The sequence below is a fragment of the Quercus suber genome, unplaced genomic scaffold (assembly GCF_002906115.3).
Source record: "Quercus suber isolate HL8 unplaced genomic scaffold, Cork oak 2.0 scaffold_293, whole genome shotgun sequence".
Taxonomy (NCBI): Eukaryota; Viridiplantae; Streptophyta; class Magnoliopsida; order Fagales; family Fagaceae; genus Quercus; species Quercus suber.
In genome coordinates, this window is record NW_027069749.1 from 250,854 (window position 1) to 272,705 (window position 21,852).

The 21,852-nt window shown below is 34.3% G+C and overlaps 1 protein-coding gene across 1 annotated transcript; it reads right to left on the bottom strand.

Moving 5' to 3' along the window:
• Positions 1-15,795: 15,795 nt before the first annotated feature.
• On the bottom strand, positions 15,796-21,555 carry LOC112015836 (caffeoylshikimate esterase). Its single transcript, XM_065782195.1, has 8 exons — positions 21,227-21,555; positions 21,060-21,098; positions 20,831-20,957; positions 20,574-20,720; positions 18,982-19,112; positions 17,687-17,824; positions 16,720-16,818; positions 15,796-16,332 (listed from the first exon to the last, which is right to left on the bottom strand). The coding sequence occupies exons 1-8, from the start codon at positions 21,227-21,229 to the stop codon at positions 16,060-16,062; spliced, it is 957 nt and encodes a 318-aa protein (XP_065638267.1). The 5' UTR covers positions 21,230-21,555; the 3' UTR covers positions 15,796-16,059.
• Between the last annotated feature and the right edge of the window lie 297 nt (positions 21,556-21,852).

The window sequence follows — 21,852 nt, forward strand, 5'->3', positions numbered from 1 at the left end:
CTATTGCAATTGAAATATATGTCAATATATATAATAGTTGTGCAAATATGTAAGATATTGGGTTCATGTGCTTATTGTGTTTTTTTTGGGTTTGGACTAATTTCCATGTGTGTAAACTGTGAGATGGGTTTCCATGTTTGGCTTTTTATTTTTCAGGAAACAAATAAAATGAGTATAGGAAGCAGCGTTGCAGCTAAGAGATTTGGCTGAGCTTTGTTATGGACTTTGGTGTATTGGTTTTAAAAACAGTTTTTACTATTTTTGTTTTTATGTTTTGGAAGTTTTGTCATATTCACCATGTGAATTGTCCATTGTAATGTGAATGGTGATTTTTACTTTACCACTTATGGTGATCTTTGTTTTACTACTCTTATATTCCTATATTACTAATCTGCCGATTATATAGATTTATAGATTAAAAGCCATTCAAAATAAAAATTATTCTAGACTAGGTTGTTTCCTTAGTCTAGAATCTTTTTGTATGTGTTTATTGTTTAATAATGTGTTGGTGTTTGCTCAAGCATGAAGTTTATTTTGTTTCAGGTTTCGGATCATGAAAATTGGCAGTGTTTTATGATACTGGTTCATTGGATAAGTATTTGTTCTCTGGTTCATTGGATTGCATGATAAAAGTTTGGTCTTCTACAGTGAAGAACAAGTAAGTTATTGAACCACAATTAGTTTCATTTACTTTCTTATTTGTGGTGCGGACACGAGATACAAGCCCCCAATTACACGCACGTATAGGAGAAAGAAGATGGCCCAACCTGTGGCCTTATGGCTAGGGCCTATTAGTCATTGGGCTTGAGTTTCAGCAAGCCCAAACATTTAATAATTAGGGTTTCTTTATGTTAGCTATTTAAACACTTTTTGGGATTATTGTAATACAGTTTTGATGATTATTAAAAAACGTGTGTTTTCTTTTACTGGTGCCGACTCCAGTTTTGCTTGGTGCTGACTCCAAGCAACCCTTAGGTGCTGACTCCTAGGGTTTATCTTCTTGTTCTATTGTTTTTATGTTTGTGTGGTTGTCCTACGTTAGTTTTGGTATCAGAGCAAACTTCTGATCCATTCAATACAACCGTAGACAACCACTTGAAAGCAAAACCATCAAAAGTGCAAACCGGCCAAGGATGACATTACCTTTCAAGTATTTGCCCCATGAGATTTTGAACAAGCCCAAGCCAGCCCCTGCAATCCGTGTATACCCCGCAGCCCCTCATGAGTTTTTCACCCCCAAGCCAGCAGAGAAGCCAGCGATGCCTCCCAAGCCGGTAGCCAACATCCGTGCCCGTCTCTGATCACAGAACCCACACCCACAATCCCAAAAAAAAAAAAAAGAAAGAGGAATTAAAAAAAAAAAATTGTTGCCCACTGCATGTATTGGGCTTTTAAATTGTTCATCCATAGGTACATTCGTCCAAGTAAGATCCATTCACTTGAGGAGCCAAGCACGTAACTATCGAGTGCAGTTAGTTGCCCACTGACAGGGGTACAATTCTTACTCTCTTTTTGGTGGATTCAATTTTGTCTCATTGAAAAATACTATCTTTATATTTTTTATGTGCATGTCCCACCATATCCCACTGGCCTACCCATTTTGTGCTTGAGTTCGCTATTTTATTATTTGTGCTTTCTTTCAGTACCCATTCTAAAAATAAAAAAAAAANTATTTTCCATGTTGGAATAATAGTGGATAGCCATTTCAAAATAGAGATGACTATTGGACTTGGCTTCATGTCATCAGCAATCTGTGTACAATATAAAAACTGAAAACAAATTAAAAATAAAATAAAGTCATATTTAAATGGTCATTAACTTTATGTAATTGTCAAGATTGAATCTAGAGGCTAACTAATCTTATAGTTAAGTCTATTGCAATTGAAATATATGTCAATATATATAATAGTTGTGCAAATATGTAAGATATTGGGTTCATGTGCTTATTGTGTTTTTTTTGGGTTTGGACTAATTTCCATGTGTGTAAACTGTGAGATGGGTTTCCATGTTTGGCTTTTTATTTTTCAGGAAACAAATAAAATGAGTATAGGAAGCAGCGTTGCAGCTAAGAGATTTGGCTGAGCTTTGTTATGGACTTTGGTGTATTGGTTTTAAAAACAGTTTTTACTATTTTTGTTTTTATGTTTTGGAAGTTTTGTCATATTCACCATGTGAATTGTCCATTGTAATGTGAATGGTGATTTTTACTTTACCACTTATGGTGATCTTTGTTTTACTACTCTTATATTCCTATATTACTAATCTGCCGATTATATAGATTTATAGATTAAAAGCCATTCAAAATAAAAATTATTCTAGACTAGGTTGTTTCCTTAGTCTAGAATCTTTTTGTATGTGTTTATTGTTTAATAATGTGTTGGTGTTTGCTCAAGCATGAAGTTTATTTTGTTTCAGGTTTCGGATCATGAAAATTGGCAGTGTTTTATGATACTGGTTCATTGGATAAGTATTTGTTCTCTGGTTCATTGGATTGCATGATAAAAGTTTGGTCTTCTACAGTGAAGAACAAGTAAGTTATTGAACCACAATTAGTTTCATTTACTTTCTTATTTGTGGTGCGGACACGAGATACAAGCCCCCAATTACACGCACGTATAGGAGAAAGAAGATGGCCCAACCTGTGGCCTTATGGCTAGGGCCTATTAGTCATTGGGCTTGAGTTTCAGCAAGCCCAAACATTTAATAATTAGGGTTTCTTTATGTTAGCTATTTAAACACTTTTTGGGATTATTGTAATACAGTTTTGATGATTATTAAAAAACGTGTGTTTTCTTTTACTGGTGCCGACTCCAGTTTTGCTTGGTGCTGACTCCAAGCAACCCTTAGGTGCTGACTCCTAGGGTTTATCTTCTTGTTCTATTGTTTTTATGTTTGTGTGGTTGTCCTACGTTAGTTTTGGTATCAGAGCAAACTTCTGATCCATTCAATACAACCGTAGACAACCACTTGAAAGCAAAACCATCAAAAGTGCAAACCGGCCAAGGATGACATTACCTTTCAAGTATTTGCCCCATGAGATTTTGAACAAGCCCAAGCCAGCCCCTGCAATCCGTGTATACCCCGCAGCCCCTCATGAGTTTTTCACCCCCAAGCCAGCAGAGAAGCCAGCGATGCCTCCCAAGCCGGTAGCCAACATCCGTGCCCGTCTCTGATCACAGAACCCACACCCACAATCCCAAAAAAAAAAAAAAGAAAGAGGAATTAAAAAAAAAAATTGTTGCCCACTGCATGTATTGGGCTTTTAAATTGTTCATCCATAGGTACATTCGTCCAAGTAAGATCCATTCACTTGAGGAGCCAAGCACGTAACTATCGAGTGCAGTTAGTTGCCCACTGACAGGGGTACAATTCTTACTCTCTTTTTGGTGGATTCAATTTTGTCTCATTGAAAAATACTATCTTTATATTTTTTATGTGCATGTCCCACCATATCCCACTGGCCTACCCATTTTGTGCTTGAGTTCGCTATTTTATTATTTGTGCTTTCTTTCAGTACCCATTCTAAAAATAAAAAAAAAAACCAATTCTTTGAAATATCTGATTCTCTTTATTAATTGTGGAGCTTATTGGAAATTGACTTTTATTTGGGCTATCTTTCAATATTGTGAATACTGTCACTACTTGACTGCAATTTATTCTTGTGATTCATTAATCCAATCCCTACATGCACTATTGCTTGACCTTAATTTTACATTGAGAATTGGTTACTTGAGCTTTTGTGAATCTCAATTGCATTCATATATATAGTGTGCATGCATCTACGTAGTGGTCGCATCATGTCAAACTCTGAACATCAATCCACTTCCGAGTCTAGGACCTCCTTAGAGCAAACCATAGGTGAACTAGCAAAAAATGTTCAAAATTTAATGGATAGGGTTGGACAAATTGAGGCATCTCAACGGGAGACCATTAACCATGAAGGAGATAACATGCTTAGGCAACATAACTTCGGTTACTTTAATAGGGCTCCAAACTTTGAACCTGATCACTATAATCACAATGGCCCTAGGGATTTTGATGATAGGATGTTTAAGGACAAGATCGATGCACCCACCTTTGATGGCTGCCTAGACCCATGGGTTTTCACTGATTGGTTGCGTCAAATGGAGAAATTCTTTGACTATTACCATTGGGCTGAAAACAAGAAAGTGAGGTATGCTAGGATGAAGTTAATTGGAAGAGCTGACCTTTTTTTGGGAACACTTTGAGGAAACCCTTAGGCGACAACGTGAGCCCCCCATTACTGATTGGCTTGAGATGAAGAATGCACTCTCGAGGAATTATCTTCCTTCAACTTATAGGAGCTCCCTTCTTGAGGAATAGGATCGCCTAAGGCAAGGCAATACTCTTGTGGCTGAATATATAGAAAAGTTCATGGAGTTTAAGAGACGAATTCAAATAGTCGAGGAAGAGGTTGTTACACTCAATAGGTTCAAGAAAGGTTTAAATGCTAGCCTACTAGGAGAGATTATCACCCGAGGAGTCACTACCTGCTTCATGAGTTATTTTTGGAAGACCTTGTGGCATTTAGTGGGCACCAAATTGAAATTTTCCACAGCATTTCATCCTCAAACTGATGGTCAAACTGAGGTGGTTAATCGTAGTCTAGGCAATCTCCTTCGGTGTCTAGTGGGTGAAGCCAATAGAAATTGGGATTCAATTCTTCCTGTAGCCCAACTTGCATATAATAGCTCTGTCAATAGGTCTATAGGCGCTAGTCCTTTTGAGGTTGTGCATGGATATACACCTAGGAAACCCTTAGAACTTTTGCCCATGCCCCCACATGTTAGGGTGTCTAAGTCTGCTGAGGCATTTGCACGACATATTCATGATTTGCATAATGAGATTCGCAAAAAAATTCAAGCAAGTAATTCTCAATATAAAATTCATGCTGACACTCATCGGCATCATGCAGAGTTTTAGGTAGGGGATTATGTCATGATTCGGATTCGACCTGAACGATTTCCCTCTGGGACCGTTAAAAAATTGCAGGCTCGTAGTGCTGGACCATTCAAGGTATTGAAACGAATGGGCCCAAATGCTTATGTCATTGAACTTCCTCCTGATTATGGTATTAGCTCCTCCTTTAATATTGAGGATCTAGTTGCTTATAAAAGCCCCATAGCTATTCCTGATACCCCTTTTGATGAGTCTTTGCCTAATCCTATTGATGCCCCTGTTCCCACCCCCTTTACCCTTAAATCTACCTTATGCACATAAAGAATCTATTGATGCTATTTTAGATGAACAGATTGTTTATACCAGGGATAGAGGAGTTCACCGTTTCCTAGTTCGGTGGCGAGGGCGACCAGATTCTGATTGCACTTGGATTACTTGAGATGAGCTACAGCGACTGGATCCTGACTTGTTGAAGTATTATCAGAGCTCTTCAGATTTCCACTCGACGGGGTCGAGTTCTTCTCACCCGGGGGGAGTTGGTGCGGACACGAGATACAAGCCCCCAATTACACGCACGTATAGGAGAAAGAAGATGGCCCAACCTGTGGCCTTATGGCTAGGGCCTATTAGTCATTGGGCTTGAGTTTCAGCAAGCCCAAACATTTAATAATTAGGGTTTCTTTATGTTAGCTATTTAAACACTTTTTGGGATTATTGTAATACAGTTTTGATGATTATTAAAAAAAGTGTGTTTTCTTTTACTGGTGCCGACTCCAGTTTTGCTTGGTGCTGACTCCAAGCAACCCTTAGGTGCTGACTCCTAGGGTTTATCTTCTTATTCTATTGTTTTTTTTGTTTGTGTGGTTGTCCTACGTCAATTTGCTTTCCCCCTTAAGTAATTGAGGTGTGCTACAGTCATTGAGCAGTGTTATTAATTGGTTTGGTAATGGCAAAATTGTACTGTTATGTCAGAAACTCAATAGTTATAGTATTTTGTTGCAATGCCATGTTGTGGATACTGTAGATTTAGTTTTTTGAGTACATTTTCCAATGTACAGTATTTTGAGTTTAGAAATTCATGTTATTTTGAACATTGAGGATAAAACAATGTAGTGTTATTATTACATAATGAAAATAAATAGCTATATGCCCTTAGGCAAGGGTGAGGTTTTTCCATCTTGAATTCACTCTCTTAGCAGTTATTGTCTATTGCCCCTACAGGTGAACAAAGTTACAAAATGAAGTGGGATTTGATGATATTCAAATCTCCTTCTCCTCACTCTTTTAGCACTTTATTTGATGTTCATTTGGTTGCCGAGAAATGTGAGAGAAAGTTAATAAAAGTGGGTTAATGCAGTTTCTTTGGTGGATGATACCAGTGGGCCCTTTCATAAGGATTCCATAAGAGCTATTCGTTATAAATTTAACCTTTTTTTTGCAGGCTTAATACATATTGTTTGCAATAACTTTGGATTTTTTCTGAAAGTTGTAAGCTTAGCTTGAGCAAAGTAAGTAAATTTTAGTTGAAAACCTCATAAAACTCTATACTTGTGATGTTAGAAATTGGATTTGTGGTGGTATGTTGTGTTGGAGCAAGTGGGTGGCTTGCATGGTGTTATAAGGTGGTTTAAATACATATTGGGAGCGTTTTTCAATTCTTGTAAATGTGATTGAGTATTGTTGATTAGATGTGATGAATATTACTTTATTCGATTTCTATTCTTGTAAACACTTTATACTTGTGATGTTTGTGATTGGTTTTCTGGTGAGTTGTTGGTGTTGGAGCAAGCGGGTGGCTTGCATGGTGTTATAAGGTGGTTTAAATTCATATTGTGAGTGTTTTTAGTTTTTTGCAAATGTGATTTAGTTAGTTGAGTGGGCCAAGTTAGAAGATCATATGGCCAATTGCAAAGCATTCATCAAAACATTTTTTTTAATAGGTGCATAGCATTTATCAAAACATGGGTTCCTTTGATGTTGTAGTCATCATATTAGTGCTCAAATACATATGTCCTGCAAGGTACTGTAGGTTTTGGGAGCTAGAATTGACAATTAGGAACTATGCAATATGCACATGATTTTTAATGTCTGTGACCTTTTGCCACCAACTCTCTCTATGTATTATTATGCACATGATCCTATGGCATGATGTTTATATTTTGTTTGGGCAGATTGTTTTGAGATAATGAAGGCTCTGAAACTAATTGTATTATATTATACTTGATGATTTTAATGTAGTGTTTTTATATTTGTGCAGATTTCTTATTGGTGGCTCTAAGAGATTTACTTTTGGCATTATTTGAAGACATATGAGGACATCTTCTGTTGGTTTTAATTATATTATGCAACATTTTTTGTATTGTTATAAAACATCTTAAGTTATTGTATGTGTTGCAAAAAATTATTGTATGGAAGGAGTTTGAATTAGATACTTGTTTTAATTTTAACTTGTGGAATGTATGGATCGATTTTTTATAAATGTGTTGTTGAAATAAATGTACTAATCAAATGTGAGGTTTTATTAATGTAATGACAGGTTACAGGTTAATATCAATGCCATGAAAATAATAAAAATAGAAAATAAGTTTTAGTGACGAATTTTTTCGTCACAAATATAACAACAAAAAATTGTTTTAGTGACGAAATATTTCGTCACTAAATTTTGTAAGAAATGGTTTTAGTGACGAAAGTTTTCATCGCTATATGTGCCTGGATTTTCTTAAAAATAGTTTTAGTGACGAATTTTTTCGTCACTATATGTATCTTAAAATAGTTTTAGTGACGAAATTGTTTCTCACTAAATATGGTTTAATAAACTGAAATGGTTTTAGTGACGAAATATTTTCGTCACTAAATACTGTATTTAGCAAGGAAAACATTTAGCGACGAAACGTTTTCGTCGCTAAAAGTTTAAAAAAAAAAAAAAACAAAATCGGACTTTTAGTGACGAAAATTTTCATCACTAGGACTTTTAGTGACGGGGCTATAGCGACGAAACGAGTTTCGTCACTAAAAGTCCAATTTCGTCACTAAAGGTTCTTAGTGACGAAAAATTGGACTTTTAGTGATGAATTTTTCGTCACTAAAAATACATTTTCTTGTAGTGTCTTGTGGGTGGGGGCGAAGACACCATCCTTCGGACTTGCCCTGCCCATTGCCATCCCTACTGTCCTCAACTGGTTTTAGATGTTTGTCTATAAAAAAAATATATATAATAATAATAATAATAAAAACTGCATTGATTAGGAGAAAGAGTCATTACAATTTAGGCTAAAATACAAAACCCACCCCCTATGTTTCACCATAATTCATTTTATATTCTAACTCTGCTTTTGTTCAATTCAGTTCTCTAAGTTTTAAAAGTATTCAATTAAGACCTTAGTTAGTATTCCATTAAACTGTCTGTTAACTCTCATTAAAATTGCATTTGTTTTGGTCTTTCACAATATTTAATTAATAACATTATTATTTTATTATTTCTTTGAAAAAGAAGATAGAATTTTATATAAAAAAGTAAGAAAAGACTGGACAAAGAAGCCTGGACCCAGCAACTACGAATTGATAGATGATACCACATGGTCGCACTATGAATTCTCAATCTATTCCCTAGTGCCAATAAGAGTTTGGAGCTATTATTAGAAGATACCAATCAATAATCCAAGAACTTGAAAGTGATCTTGTTTGAAAATTGAATTGTAAAGAAATATACTTTCGAATTAGTGAATCTAATTTCTGCAATGACAAAGACTGAGTAGGCCTACATCCTTGTTATTTCCTTCAACTTGCTAACGACTACCTAAATAATTTGAGTCTGAGTCAGTCAATGCTTTAATTTTCTACATTGAGGTGATTGTTGAAGAACACCGATTCATGCACATTCATATTTTGATTAGACCTTTATTTTTTGCAATAGATGTTGAAACATTAATTCTATGAAGTAAAGATAGTTGCATAATAGAGAACAAATGCGCGTGATAGACTTAAAGGGAAAATGCAAGACTAGACTTAGCATTCGACGCATGAATTTTACATTAGGACCCTATTTCCACATTGACATGATATGGATTGATTGGAGCTATATCGTTTGCATTGCCTTGCTGAAAGCAACCAATGCATTATTGAAGGAATCTACTAAAATATCTAAATTTCCACATTCACATGAATTGGTATACTTTTAAAACTTTGATGGAGACATGCCGTTTAGCATACTCAAATTCCATTTTCAAGTCTCAAGTAATAATTCATGAACAAGGATGATTGAATCTCAAAAACAATGTTTTAAAATTAGAAAAGCCCTCTAAAAAGTTTGTTTCAGCCATTGATTTCAGTGTTAAAATTGAACTAACCCAATCTAGCAAGTGTATCAATAAATAAATATATTTTTACTTGTAACTTTAAGTGAGATTAAAATATGGGTAGACGTATAGGTGTAAGCAAAATTTTTTTTTTTTTTTAAGGAAATATTGGCAGTTGTGTTTGTGAACAGTTAAAAGTCTTAAGTTTTAAAATTTTAGATAAGTTAAAACTTAAGACTTTTAAAGTTTAGTTAAGGAGTAACTGAGTGTTGAGGGTCATTTCTGTAAAGACAAACCCAACCCAGCAAAACAGGCAATAAAGGTGGCAAGCAGGAAATAAGACTGTTAGCCCAAGCAGCAGGAAAGGTAGGACACGGGCCCATAACATTAATAAATGGGTCTTGAGAAAGCAAGCGGGCCCGATGGGCTCGGAAAGTAAGAAAAGACACCCATGGGCAACGTATGTTATGAAAAAGTAAGAATGGGCCGCAGCAGGCCAAAGCAATGTAAACAAAGAAAGCAGGGGATAATGGCAAGCCCATGAACCCCAAGGATGAGAACGAGGAAATTGGGCCGAGGAAGCCCAATTGAGTTATTAAATGCCCATGGGATACAAAATTAGTAAATGGACCAAAGGAGTCTAAAAGAAGTAAGAGGGCTGGATAAGCCCAAGTAAAAAGAGAGGGACGCTGGAGCCCACGAGCAAGGACACCAGTGGCCATATTAAGCCACTGGGGGAAAGAAAGGAACGGCAGGCCTGAAAAGAGGCCTAGCAGGAACAAATTGTCATGGCAGGAAAGGCCAAACAACACGGTGGGAAAAGAATTGGGTTGAAAAGGAACACAAGGCCCAGCACACGGCAAAGCCCAAGCCTTATGGGGATAAGAAATTGCAACTCGCGGGAAGCCAGAAGCGGACAGCAGGAAACGCAGGCAATATCTCCAGCCCACGGAGATGCATAAACAGCAGGCAGCCTTCAGACGTAAACCACGCGCAAGGCCCAGACGCCACCAGCCTGTATCCAGCCAATACAGGGCATGGTGGGGTCATGAGTCAGAGGTAAGAGGGCATGGTTTGGAGGTGGGGAGAGGGGAAGACCTGTTTTGAGGTCCCTACTCAGACTCTTTTGGGGAGTACGTCCTGCTGGGATGGCATATCACCCAAAAGAGGCAAGGCTGAGTGGGGACCAATGGGTGCATGCCATGAGGGATAGGAGAGAGAAACTTCATCGCGGCAGGACAAGGTGCCGCGGCACACTAACAGACAAATCGTTGTCTGAGTCTGTGGCAGAGGGGCTCGCAGACAGCAGTAAGGGTCTGCGAGTGTGCCCAGACGAGACGAAAAACGGTTAGAGGGTAGAATAGTAAAGAATCGACCTCGGCAGACTCTATAAAAGGGCGCCTCTGCCATGAGAAAAAGGGGGCTAGAAGGGTTAAGAGAGCAATACTGGGCAACTTATAAAAAAAAAAGGAATACTCTGTAACTTGTTTAGAAAAACAGAGGAAGATAACGCTAAAAACCATGAAAGTGGAAAATCACTAAAAGGACTAGGAAAGAAAGAGCGAAAGAGAAAAAAAATGGAGTGAGTAAGAGTGGCATGCACCGATAGGCCCCTTCCCTTCTCTCCCTCTCGAATCACTGCTCTCTTCTACAGCTATTTTGAAAAGTCCCCATTCAGGCCCGCCTCTCTCAAACCTATTAACTTCCACGGCAGGAATCCCGTTTTCCTTTCCTCGGAGGTTAATCGCGTTGAGAAGGGGCGTTCTTCCTCTTTGGCCTTACTCCTGCGGGCAAAAAACTAAATTTATTTACATAAACTGTGGATTAAATCTTCATTACTATTTCCCTTATTGTTCATTTGTCAAAGGTTGTTGAATGTTATTGTAGTTTGGTCATTTCTTGTTAAAAGAACTATCTGGTCATTCCAGAACATATGATTTTGTTTTGTCTATTGTATCTGCCTGTCGCAAGCTTTTCTCTGAAACAGCTCAGTCTGCGGTAAGTACTCTTCTGGCAGACGAGGCATTAGTTCGCACACAAACCAGCCAAGTTAGTTCCAGTTGGCCCGGTCTCGACTCCTGCAACCCAGAACACTTGGGCCTACATTTACAAAGGACCAGCCCGGCCCAACATAGCAAAAAAGGCCCCTACACTGAGTAAGAGAGTTTCTAAACAATTTTAAAAGTTTTATTTTTTCAAAAAATAAAAGAAAATTTAAGGATTAGAACATGTATGTGGTGGTGGACGTTTGTACTTTGTATTATTGTGTAGAAGTTGAGTATTTTAAATTTTAAATAGGTATGCTAAATTTTAGGAAAATGAGGTGAATTCTGTATTTTTAATTTTACAAATAATTTTTAATGACTTTTATACCCTTATTTATTTATTAGTTTAAAATAATGTTAGGTAAAGCTTAAGCGTGATTTTGAGAATTCAGAGAACAGGTAACTCATTTTGTGAATCCACAACTTCCTTATTTAAGGTTAATTTGCCAATCATGCATAAGTCCTACAGAAGATATATATTCTATTACCGGCAATATCTAGAAGTCTACAGAAGACCCAAATCAACGATAATGACTATTTTCGAGAAGTCCAGGCATAGAAGCTAGGAAGTAGCAAATCACGTCCATAATTGATTGATTTCTTTTATAATTATTTCCTTATTTGTTTCTTAGCAAATCACGTCCTTAATTCATTTAGCTAAGCCACGGGGCCCCAACCTTCCTATGCATCATATGGAGTCCCAATGTCCCATCCCACTCTATTAACATTTAAATTAAAAAAAAAAAAAGGAAAAAAAAAAAAAAACATTGTTCTATTCAGTGATAGGCAATTTTGAAGTGATCAACAATTTTATCTTAACAAAAGGACTTTCTTCAATAGATGACGCGTGAAAGTGACCCTGTTTGCAAATTGAAACTTGGAGAAATATACATCTTTTTTTTTTCCCTTCAACTTGCAAAAAACTTCGTAAATAATATGGGTCGGTCATTGCATGCCTTATATTTCCACATTAAGGTGATCGTTGAAGAACATCGATCCACATTCATATTTTGATCCAACATAGTTTGCACATCACAATAGAATACTTGCAAACATGAGAAAGAATGACCGTGAAAGACTTGAATGAAAACGCAAAACTCGAATTAGCATTTAGTGCATGAACTTAAAGCTTGGACTCTATTTCAACAATGACATGATATGGATTTAGTAGGCATTTATTTATTGTATGCATTTCCTTGCTGAAAGCAACCAATGCATTATTAGAGGTAACTAAGAAAATTTCTAAATTTCCACATTCACATGAATTGGTGAATTTTAAACTTTGATTGAGACATGTTGTTTGGGGATGGCAATTTTGTCCCGCCCCTCCCAGCTTCGCCCACGTGGGTTTTCCCCACCCCACAAAAGTGGTGGGGCGGGGATGGGGCAAGATTTTAGCCCCGCACCACGGGGTGGGGCGGGGATGGGTTTAGACTTTTTAGACCCACCTCGCCCCGTCCCTTCCCATCCCCGTCCCACCTCGCGTTGCTAAGGATTATAATTGTAAATTTTTCATACCCTAAAACCCTACTATTTAAACAAACATATCAAGATTAGCTTATTTTATTCTACCAAATGTGATTTTTTGCCTTTATTTTGTTATGTGTTATACTATGAGATTTTTTTTTTTTTTGGGTGATTGTCTTGTTAAACACTTGGATATATTATTCAATTTTTTTTCTAAAAATTGATTTGATTTGATGGGATAAGTTTAGGGTCCGTTTAGATAAAACTTATTTTGCTGAAAACTAAAAACTGAAAACACTGTAGCAAAATAAATTTTAAATGTGTGAATAATGCCGTGAGACCCATTTTTAATGAAAAAGTGACTGAAAAGTGGAGTTTGTGGGTCCCGTGAACAGTGCACATGACCCACTGATGTGGCTGAAAATGAGTTAAAAAGTCAAATAGTGTGGCTACTGTTCATGAATAGTAGCCGCACCTTCAGTTTTGCTGAGCTAAACGCGTGAAAAAAAAAGAAAAAAAAAAGAGTAAAACACGCATTTGCGCAAAACGTGAAACGTGAACGTGGATCCAAACCCACAATTAGTTGCAATTTTAAGTATATTTTTATTAATGAAATAGGTTTCATTAAAAAAATTATACTAATTGTAGGGAAGATTAACAAAAAAGTAGGGTTTTACGGGGTGGGGCGAGGCTTCGCAGGGCCTCAAGAGTTGGGGATGGGGTGAGAAAGTTTTCCCTGTCATGCGGGGCGAGGCGGGGATGGGGTAAGACAATACCATGCGAGGCGGGGATGAAGACCCCATCCTTCGACCCGACCTCGCCCCATTGCCATCCCTAGTTTTTATCTCTCTTATATTTTGTATATGAATATGATAATTATGATAGTTATTTATGGACATTTATTATGATTTTGTTTTTATATGAAACTATTAAATATATACTCATGGTAATCATTAATAGGTATTTATTATGATTATGGTTTTACTTAGTACTATTAAATATGTAATTATATGTAATTATGGTAATCATTTACAGTTTTTATTTTGATTGGATTTGTATATAGAACTGTCTTTATTATTATTTAAATAAAATATAATATGAAAAAAATTATAATCAATAGTTTAAATATAGAATATAATTTAAATTTAATTAAAAACATATATTAAAATATTGACTTGTGAATTTGTGAGGTTTGAAAATTTTAAGTTGCAAAATATCATAAGGTCAACCAAAAGCCAATATTTTCAGTTTTATATAGATTATAGATTGTAGATTACTCATGCCAATTGCATGACAATATATGTCTCAAATTTTAGAAGTAAACAGATAAATGATATTGATATACTCTATTTGTTTTGATAGCATATGAGGCCTAACCTTTTTAGAATGTATATGGAGAAAAAAAGAGACAAGTAAAAACTGGGAATTATAAAACATTTTCTGTTCTTTCTAGAAATTCATTATTTTTTAATATTGTTATTATTATTTGGAGGGCTATTATTATTGCTTTTTGGTTCTATTTATTTTAATAATAGTTTTAGGAATCTCTCGACAAATATATATATATATATATATATATATAGTTTTAGGAATACTACAGATTATATTTGGAGGGCTATTATTATTGCTTTTTGGTTCTATTTATTTTAATAATAGTTTTAGGAATCTCTCGACAAATATATATATATATATATATATATATAGTTTTAGGAATACTACAGATTTTACTACATTGAACTTACAAATTGATATGTCGTTGATCACCATAAAATAATGAAAACATTAATTTATTAAGTAGTTGAAACTCACCATTTACCTTCATTGTTATATTAATTTGTAAGTTTTACGTAGTAAAATTATAGTGTCTAAAAAACTATTAAATACTTCTAAATATGATGGTATCGTTCTCTCTTCTACTCACATTCATGGGGGATCCCACACATAATTTTAATTAGTAAGATCCAAAATAAATGTGAAAGGTGTGAACACTACTTTACCATATTTCAAAAATACCAAATAATTACTCATATTACTTTTAGCATTTTCCTTCTTTTAATACTTGAAATGGCAAAATATCTTTATTTACTGACTTGCCTTTTAGTAGAAAATTGAAAATTTGGTGCCAAATAAAACTGTCAAGGGTTAAGATCCTTTTCCCTCAAATCATTTTACTATAATGAATTATTAATAATAATTATATGATGAGTCTTTACCAAGTTAAAAATACAAATTGTAGACCTAATTTTTATTATAGTTCAATAATTACAACAATGAAAGTCGAACTCTGTGATTTCAAAATTTTGAAAAGATTCTTGAAATCAAACCCTAGCCACAATTTGGTGACATGTAACAATATTTAACCAAAGGAAAGCCTTCAATAATCATGGCAATGTTTTGTTCAAAGGGATCTCTTTAGAGCATTCACATTGGCAATTGCAAATGGGAAATCTAGGGGAAAAGTACAATTAAGGTACAAAAATGTGTTGGCAATCGAACTTGTAAAATGCTAGAATTGCAAATTTTTTTGCAATTGTGCTACATTGCCATCCTAAATGTAGGATGAAACTGTAGCACTTTAGTAAAAATTATAATATATTTTAAATAATAAAGTGGAAGAGAGATGGGGGAGAAGAAAGAGGGAGAGTTGTATTGGAATATATTATATTATTTTAGTGGGTAATATATATTATTTTGATGAGCAAAATAGGAAAATAAAAATTGGGATGTTGAGTGTGTTGTAAAATGGTATGGTATAATTAATAAAATAGCTTTTTGAGATAGTAAAATAGGATAGGATACAATTTTCCATTGAATATTCTTAAAATTTAGAGTATTTTGTTACAATTACTAACAGGAGAATTAGTGTATTGATTTCTTTAAACCTTAAGGAGATAGAGTATAATTTATCTTAATGTTTAGGGTTGAGTGTTATTCCCCGAACCTCAAGAGGGGTTTGTATATCTTAAAATTTGGGGTTGCATGTTATTCCTCAAAACCACAAAAATGAGAGTAGATGCAAAACAAAGATCAAAGTGCAAAATTATTATTTTCAATAAGAAACAAATATGTAATAGAAATAGTAATGAATTTCCAAGGTCTAGCCTTTCTTTTTTAGATACAATAGTATCTGTATTTCAAATCTGCGGCCACACTTATTGACAAGCTCTCTTTTACACATGAATTGAGCTATAAATAAATTTAATATTCAATTCACCCTCTTTATAGTAGCAAAAGCAGGCATAAATTTTTCCTTGCTCTTGCCTAATTAATTTCCATCCACCCCCAAATTTTGGCCACTAAAACAGCAGTGCTATTGTTTTTCGGGCGCATTGTTAGTCTTTGAGCGATCGGTCATTTTCATGCTTATGCTCCCTCTCCAACCTCGAGTTTCCTAAGGTGGATCTCTTCTCCAACCAGCTGATAATGTCTGCATACACTATGTCCAAGTTTTGTTGTGGCTCTCCATAGAGTAGACCATGCCACATTTCTGGATACATTTTGATGGTCTTGTCTGTGCTTGAAGCCAACGCATGAAGCTGTTGGCTAACAGCTTTGTCAGTCACTCTATCCTCTTCACCATGCAGAACTAAAAATGGTAATGAAACCTAACAAAGGTCAAAGAAAAACACATGTTAACTCATGCTCTTGTCCAATTGCTTCCATATAGTAGAAAAGTTCTTCAAATTCTTTTTTTAAAAACAAAATGTACAATGTCTTATAGAGTCAACAATTGTTAGAGGTATTAGGTTTATGCGCATAGGTTCAATAGGCTCAATTATATTTCTCAACTCATGTATGTCTAACTCTACCTCCTAATCTCTATAGATACCTTTCTTAGGATTCATTGAAACTGAAGAATTGATATTATAGGCAATGATCATTTTATGCTAGAATATTTCCTAATGGATTATAGAATAGAACAGAAAATAATAATTATATAAAAAAAAAAAAAAAAAGATTTGGTAGGTCCAAAAATAGAAATGTGAACTAACCTCTTGAAGTCTCTTCTCGATGTCTGTACTGATCCTGAGAAGTTCATATCCGGTTCTCAAGCGAGTCTTCCCTTTATAACAATATGGGTTGGCTCTTACCTATTAAAATGTTATCATTAACACTCAGTTTTACACTGGCACAGTAAAGTTGAAAACTTATTCAGTTATTTGTTACTAAATATAAACTATTTCTATTTTTTTTTCCTTTTATTATTTATAGGAAATAAAAACAAAAGCAGGAGATATGTACCTGTTTTCTTATCTCGGGATCTTTAAAGGCAAGATCAATTATATCTTGTCCTGGAATAATTTTCCATGTTGGAATAATAGTGGATAGCCTTGTCAAAATAGAGATGACTATTGGACTTGGCTTCATGTCATCAGCAATCTGTGTACAATATAAAAATTGAAAACAAATTAAAAATAAAATAACGTCATATTTAAATGATCATTAACTTTATGTAATTGTCAAGATTGAATCTAGAGCCTAACTAATCTTATAGACTTTTTGATTTTACCAAATAATTAATTATTGGAAAAGTTCAAACCATGAGTTGGAATACTTGGAATGTCAATGTTCACGATTGGATCCGGATTTTTTTTTTTTGATAATCCAGATTTTTCTATCATTTGTCATATTATCTATCACTACTATTTTTAAATTGATTTGGTCAACTAATACCGTTTTAAAAGATGAATTTTTTAGTCCTTAAAACTTGGTGATAGAGACTAAATGCCATGTTATTTCGTTATAGAAGTGTCACCCAAGAAATCACGGACTCGCTTTCGTTTGGTTTTGAAGGAGAGTCGTCTCGGCTAAGGCTTCTTTTTTGTTTTATATTATCAACAGTACTTTTTGAAAGTCCTAAAAACTTATTCAGTTATTTGTTACTAAATATAAACTATTTCTATTTTTTTTTCCTTTTATTATTTATAGGAAATAAAAACAAAAGCAGGAGATATGTACCTGTTTTCTTATCTCGGGATCTTTAAAGGCAAGATCAATTATATCTTGTCCTGGAATAATTTTCCATGTTGGAATAATAGTGGATAGCCTTGTCAAAATAGAGATGACTATTGGACTTGGCTTCATGTCATCAGCAATCTGTGTACAATATAAAAATTGAAAACAAATTAAAAATAAAATAACGTCATATTTAAATGATCATTAACTTTATGTAATTGTCAAGATTGAATCTAGAGCCTAACTAATCTTATAGACTTTTTGATTTTACCAAATAATTAATTATTGGAAAAGTTCAAACCATGAGTTGGAATACTTGGAATGTCAATGTTCACGATTGGATCCGGATTTTTTTTTTTTGATAATCCAGATTTTTCTATCATTTGTCATATTATCTATCACTACTATTTTTAAATTGATTTGGTCAACTAATACCGTTTTAAAAGATGAATTTTTTAGTCCTTAAAACTTGGTGATAGAGACTAAATGCCATGTTATTTCGTTATAGAAGTGTCACCCAAGAAATCACGGACTCGCTTTCGTTTGGTTTTGAAGGAGAGTCGTCTCGGCTAAGGCTTCTTTTTTGTTTTATATTATCAACAGTACTTTTTGAAAGTCCTACTTCTTTTAAGACAGGACCCACTAGATAGTTAATGGTCTAAAATAATTGTAATCTATATTTGACTAACCACACACGTAATTATTTTCTAAAGGAGAGATAAAACTATGCCTATGGTCCTTATCAAAAAAAAAAACTATGCCTATGGTCCTATAAAAGGTTGTGCTAGTTATGTATCACCAACCGCGTATAAATAAAAATGTGAAAAATATGAAAAACTCTCTTTAATAACAATTAATTTCAAGTTGTGCTAGTTCTGTATCACCAACCGCATATAAAATAAAATCTGAAAAATATGAAAAACTCTCTCTGGTAACAATTAATTTTAAGACAAACTGTTAGTTTAATTGGTAAAATTTTTGATAGTTGAATAAGAAATAAGAATTTAATGCCTACATTAAAAACCGATTGATATCTTAATTTGATAATAAAAAGTTATTATTAAGAGTAAGACTCTCTCAAAAAAAAATTCAAGACAAAGTCTCCTAAAAAAAATTCAAGACAATATTACATAAAGATCACAGGTCACATCAAATGAACACTGTATTAAGGACAAATAAAGAAACTACAGAGTAGTTTGCAACAGGATCATATACGTAATTTTCTCAGCACACTCCAAAACTAGCGGGACAAAATTGAACCCCACAAGAAAAAAAAAATGAACAATGGAAGTTCATACCTTGCACATAGGGGCAACCAGGACTGCACCATCCCAGTAATCGGGCTTTTTCCTGTGTAATAGCAGACACATTGCTCCTCCCATGGACTCACCCAACAAGTATCTCATCTTCCCTTTGTTTTCTTTCTTCTCTGTATATCACCCACCAAAAAAAAAAAAAAAAGCCCAATTAGAATCACAATATTGAACTTTTTTTTTTTCCATCAAAGCCAGAAAAAGACAAAAACTAACACTTTATTGCTGAATTATAATTGAAATTTGCCAAAATTTCCAAATTGGTTTTCAAGGTAATAAGAATTGAGTAAATTCTAACCCTTTAATAGAATTCAACTGTAAAAACTTTACCAATAGTTTAAACTTTTGAAATAATTAATAATTTAATATGGTATGGTATCAAGATGGCAGTTTCTAAATTTAATATCTTTTTCCTTCACCTTCCATTTAAAATCGTACGTGTTAAGTTGTATGGGCTCACGTGAAGGAAGTGTTAGAAGTATATAATTATTTTAAGCTTTTGAAAAAATCGGTTATTTAACACCTAAACACAAACGTTTTGACAGTTTGTGATCTATATGCTTTTTTTTTTTTTTTTAAGGTTCAAAGAGACAGAGAGTAAAATCTGACCACATATGGTTGTAAAATGATCAGAGCAATCATCCACAACATTGTCAAATATCTCAACTAAGCCCTGCAGTCCTGCTGATTTCCCATGGCCTTCATAATCTATGCCATAAACTGCAAAACCCGCTTTCACAAGCCGGGTTGCCGTACCTAATCCAATCACAAAAATTATATCAGAATACTTTTTATTTGCTGTTCTATGTATTTGGTTTTCCATATAAAATTAATGAACAAACAATCCAACAAACAAAAAAACTCACTGTTCATGGTGATGCTGCACTCCATAGCATATCCGTGGCATAAGAAAATCAAGGCTTTTGGTTCTTGATTTTCTGGAATCCATTTACACGTGAAAAGCTTCAATCCACGGGAATTCACTATGTAGTCCTGCAAAATTATGAAACAAACAATCAACAATGAGTTCAACACACACACACACACACATATATAATATGATAGAACCTTTGTTTTCTTTCTTCTCTGTATATCACCCACCAAAAAAAAAAAAAAAAAAGCCCAATTAGAATCACAATATTGAACTTTTTTTTTTTCCATCAAAGCCAGAAAAAGGCAAAAACTAACACTTTATTGCTGAATTATAATTGAAATTTGCCAAAATTTCCAAATTGGTTTTCAAGGTAATAAGAATTGAGTAAATTCTAACCCTTTAATAGAATTCAAAAGTAAAAACTTTACCAATAGTTTAAACTTTTGAAATAATTAATAATTTAATATGGTATGGTATCAAGGTGGCAGTTTCTAAATTTAATATCTTTTTCCTTCCCCATCCATTTAAAATCGTACATGTTAAGTTGTATGGGCTCACTTGAAGGAAGTGTTAGAAGTATATAATTATTTTAAGCTTTTGAAAAAATTGGTTATTTAACACCTAAACACAAACGTTTTGACAGTTTGTGATCTATATGCTTTTTTTTTTTTGAGGTTCAAAGAGACAGAGAGTAAAATCTGACCACATATGGTTGTAAAATGATCAGAGCAATCATCCACAACATTGTCAAATATCTCAACTAAGCCCTGCAGTCCTGCTGATTTCCCATGGCCTTCATAATCTATCCCATAAACTGCAAAACCCGCTTTCACAAGCCGGGTTGCCGTACCTAATCCAATCACAAAAATTATATCAGAATACTTTTTATTTGCTGTTCTATGTATTTGGTTTTCCATATAAAATTAATGAACAAACAAACCAACAAATAAAAAAACTCACTGTTCATGGTGATGCTGCACTCCATAGCATATCCGTGGCATAAGAAAATCAAGGCTTTTGGTTCTTGATTTTCTGGAATCCACTTACACGTGAAAAGCTTCAATCCACGGGAATTCACTATGTAGTCCTGCAAAATTATGAAACAAACAATCAACAATGAGTTCAACACACACACACACACACACATATATAATATGATAGAATATATAATATTAGAAACCAGGCTTACCTCTTCATATTTAACACCTCCTAAGTCAGGTGCTTGTGCCTGCAAACGTTAAAAGAAAGAGAAGAACATTAATATCAAAACCCTTTGTGTGCATGAGAGAAAAAAATAGATAGTGTATGAGCGAGCGAGAGAGAGAGAGAGAGAGAGAGAGAGAGAGAGAGAGAAACCATGAAGGAATTGGGCTTCTGAGTTCTGAAACTTTGAGAAGAATAAGAAGGAAGAGCAAATAAGCTTTTTCTTGGTTTTGGTTTTTTTGGGACTTTTTGAATTTATCAAAATATGACAGAAGAGACACTATTTATAACAAAAGAGTAAAGAAATACAGTAAAAAGCACTAATTTTTTAGTGCTAGGAATCTTTTGTATCAGAGAAACGTGGGGAGAGCTTTTGAGAGTTGGAGGCGTTTTAAATACAAATCAGTGAATCACAATAGAAGATGATGAATTATTTTTATATATCCAATGCTACACCATTCCTTTTAGGCTACGTTGCCAGTGGTGTACCTTATCTACCACTCCGTGCGTATATATCGTATCCTTATATCTCTATCAATCATATCCCTTATAAAGTGACGCTAACACCCAAGAGACCCTAATTTAGACTCTTCCTTTTTTTTTTTTTTTCTTTTTTATTTGACCCTGAAGACTTTCATTTTTTTTTTTAAAAAAAAATACTCTAATTTAGTCTATAACTTTTAATTATATTAATTTGGTTTCTAACAAATAAAATTAGTTTTGACTATTAATCACGTCAACAATTTTCATCAAAGAAATAAAAAGTTAGAGACCTTTTT

What these genes read in the sequence shown, in the direction of transcription:
- LOC112015836 (XM_065782195.1), bottom strand. An exon ending in GAGGTGTTAAATATGAAGAG is followed by an intron (nt 20,958 to 21,059) that starts GTAAGCCTGGTT and finishes ATAATTTTGCAG; the next exon opens with GACTACATAGTGAATTCCCG. An exon ending in TCATTTTACAACCATATGTG is followed by an intron (nt 19,113 to 20,573) that starts GTCAGATTTTAC and finishes GGTGATATACAG; the next exon opens with AGAAGAAAGAAAACAAAGGG.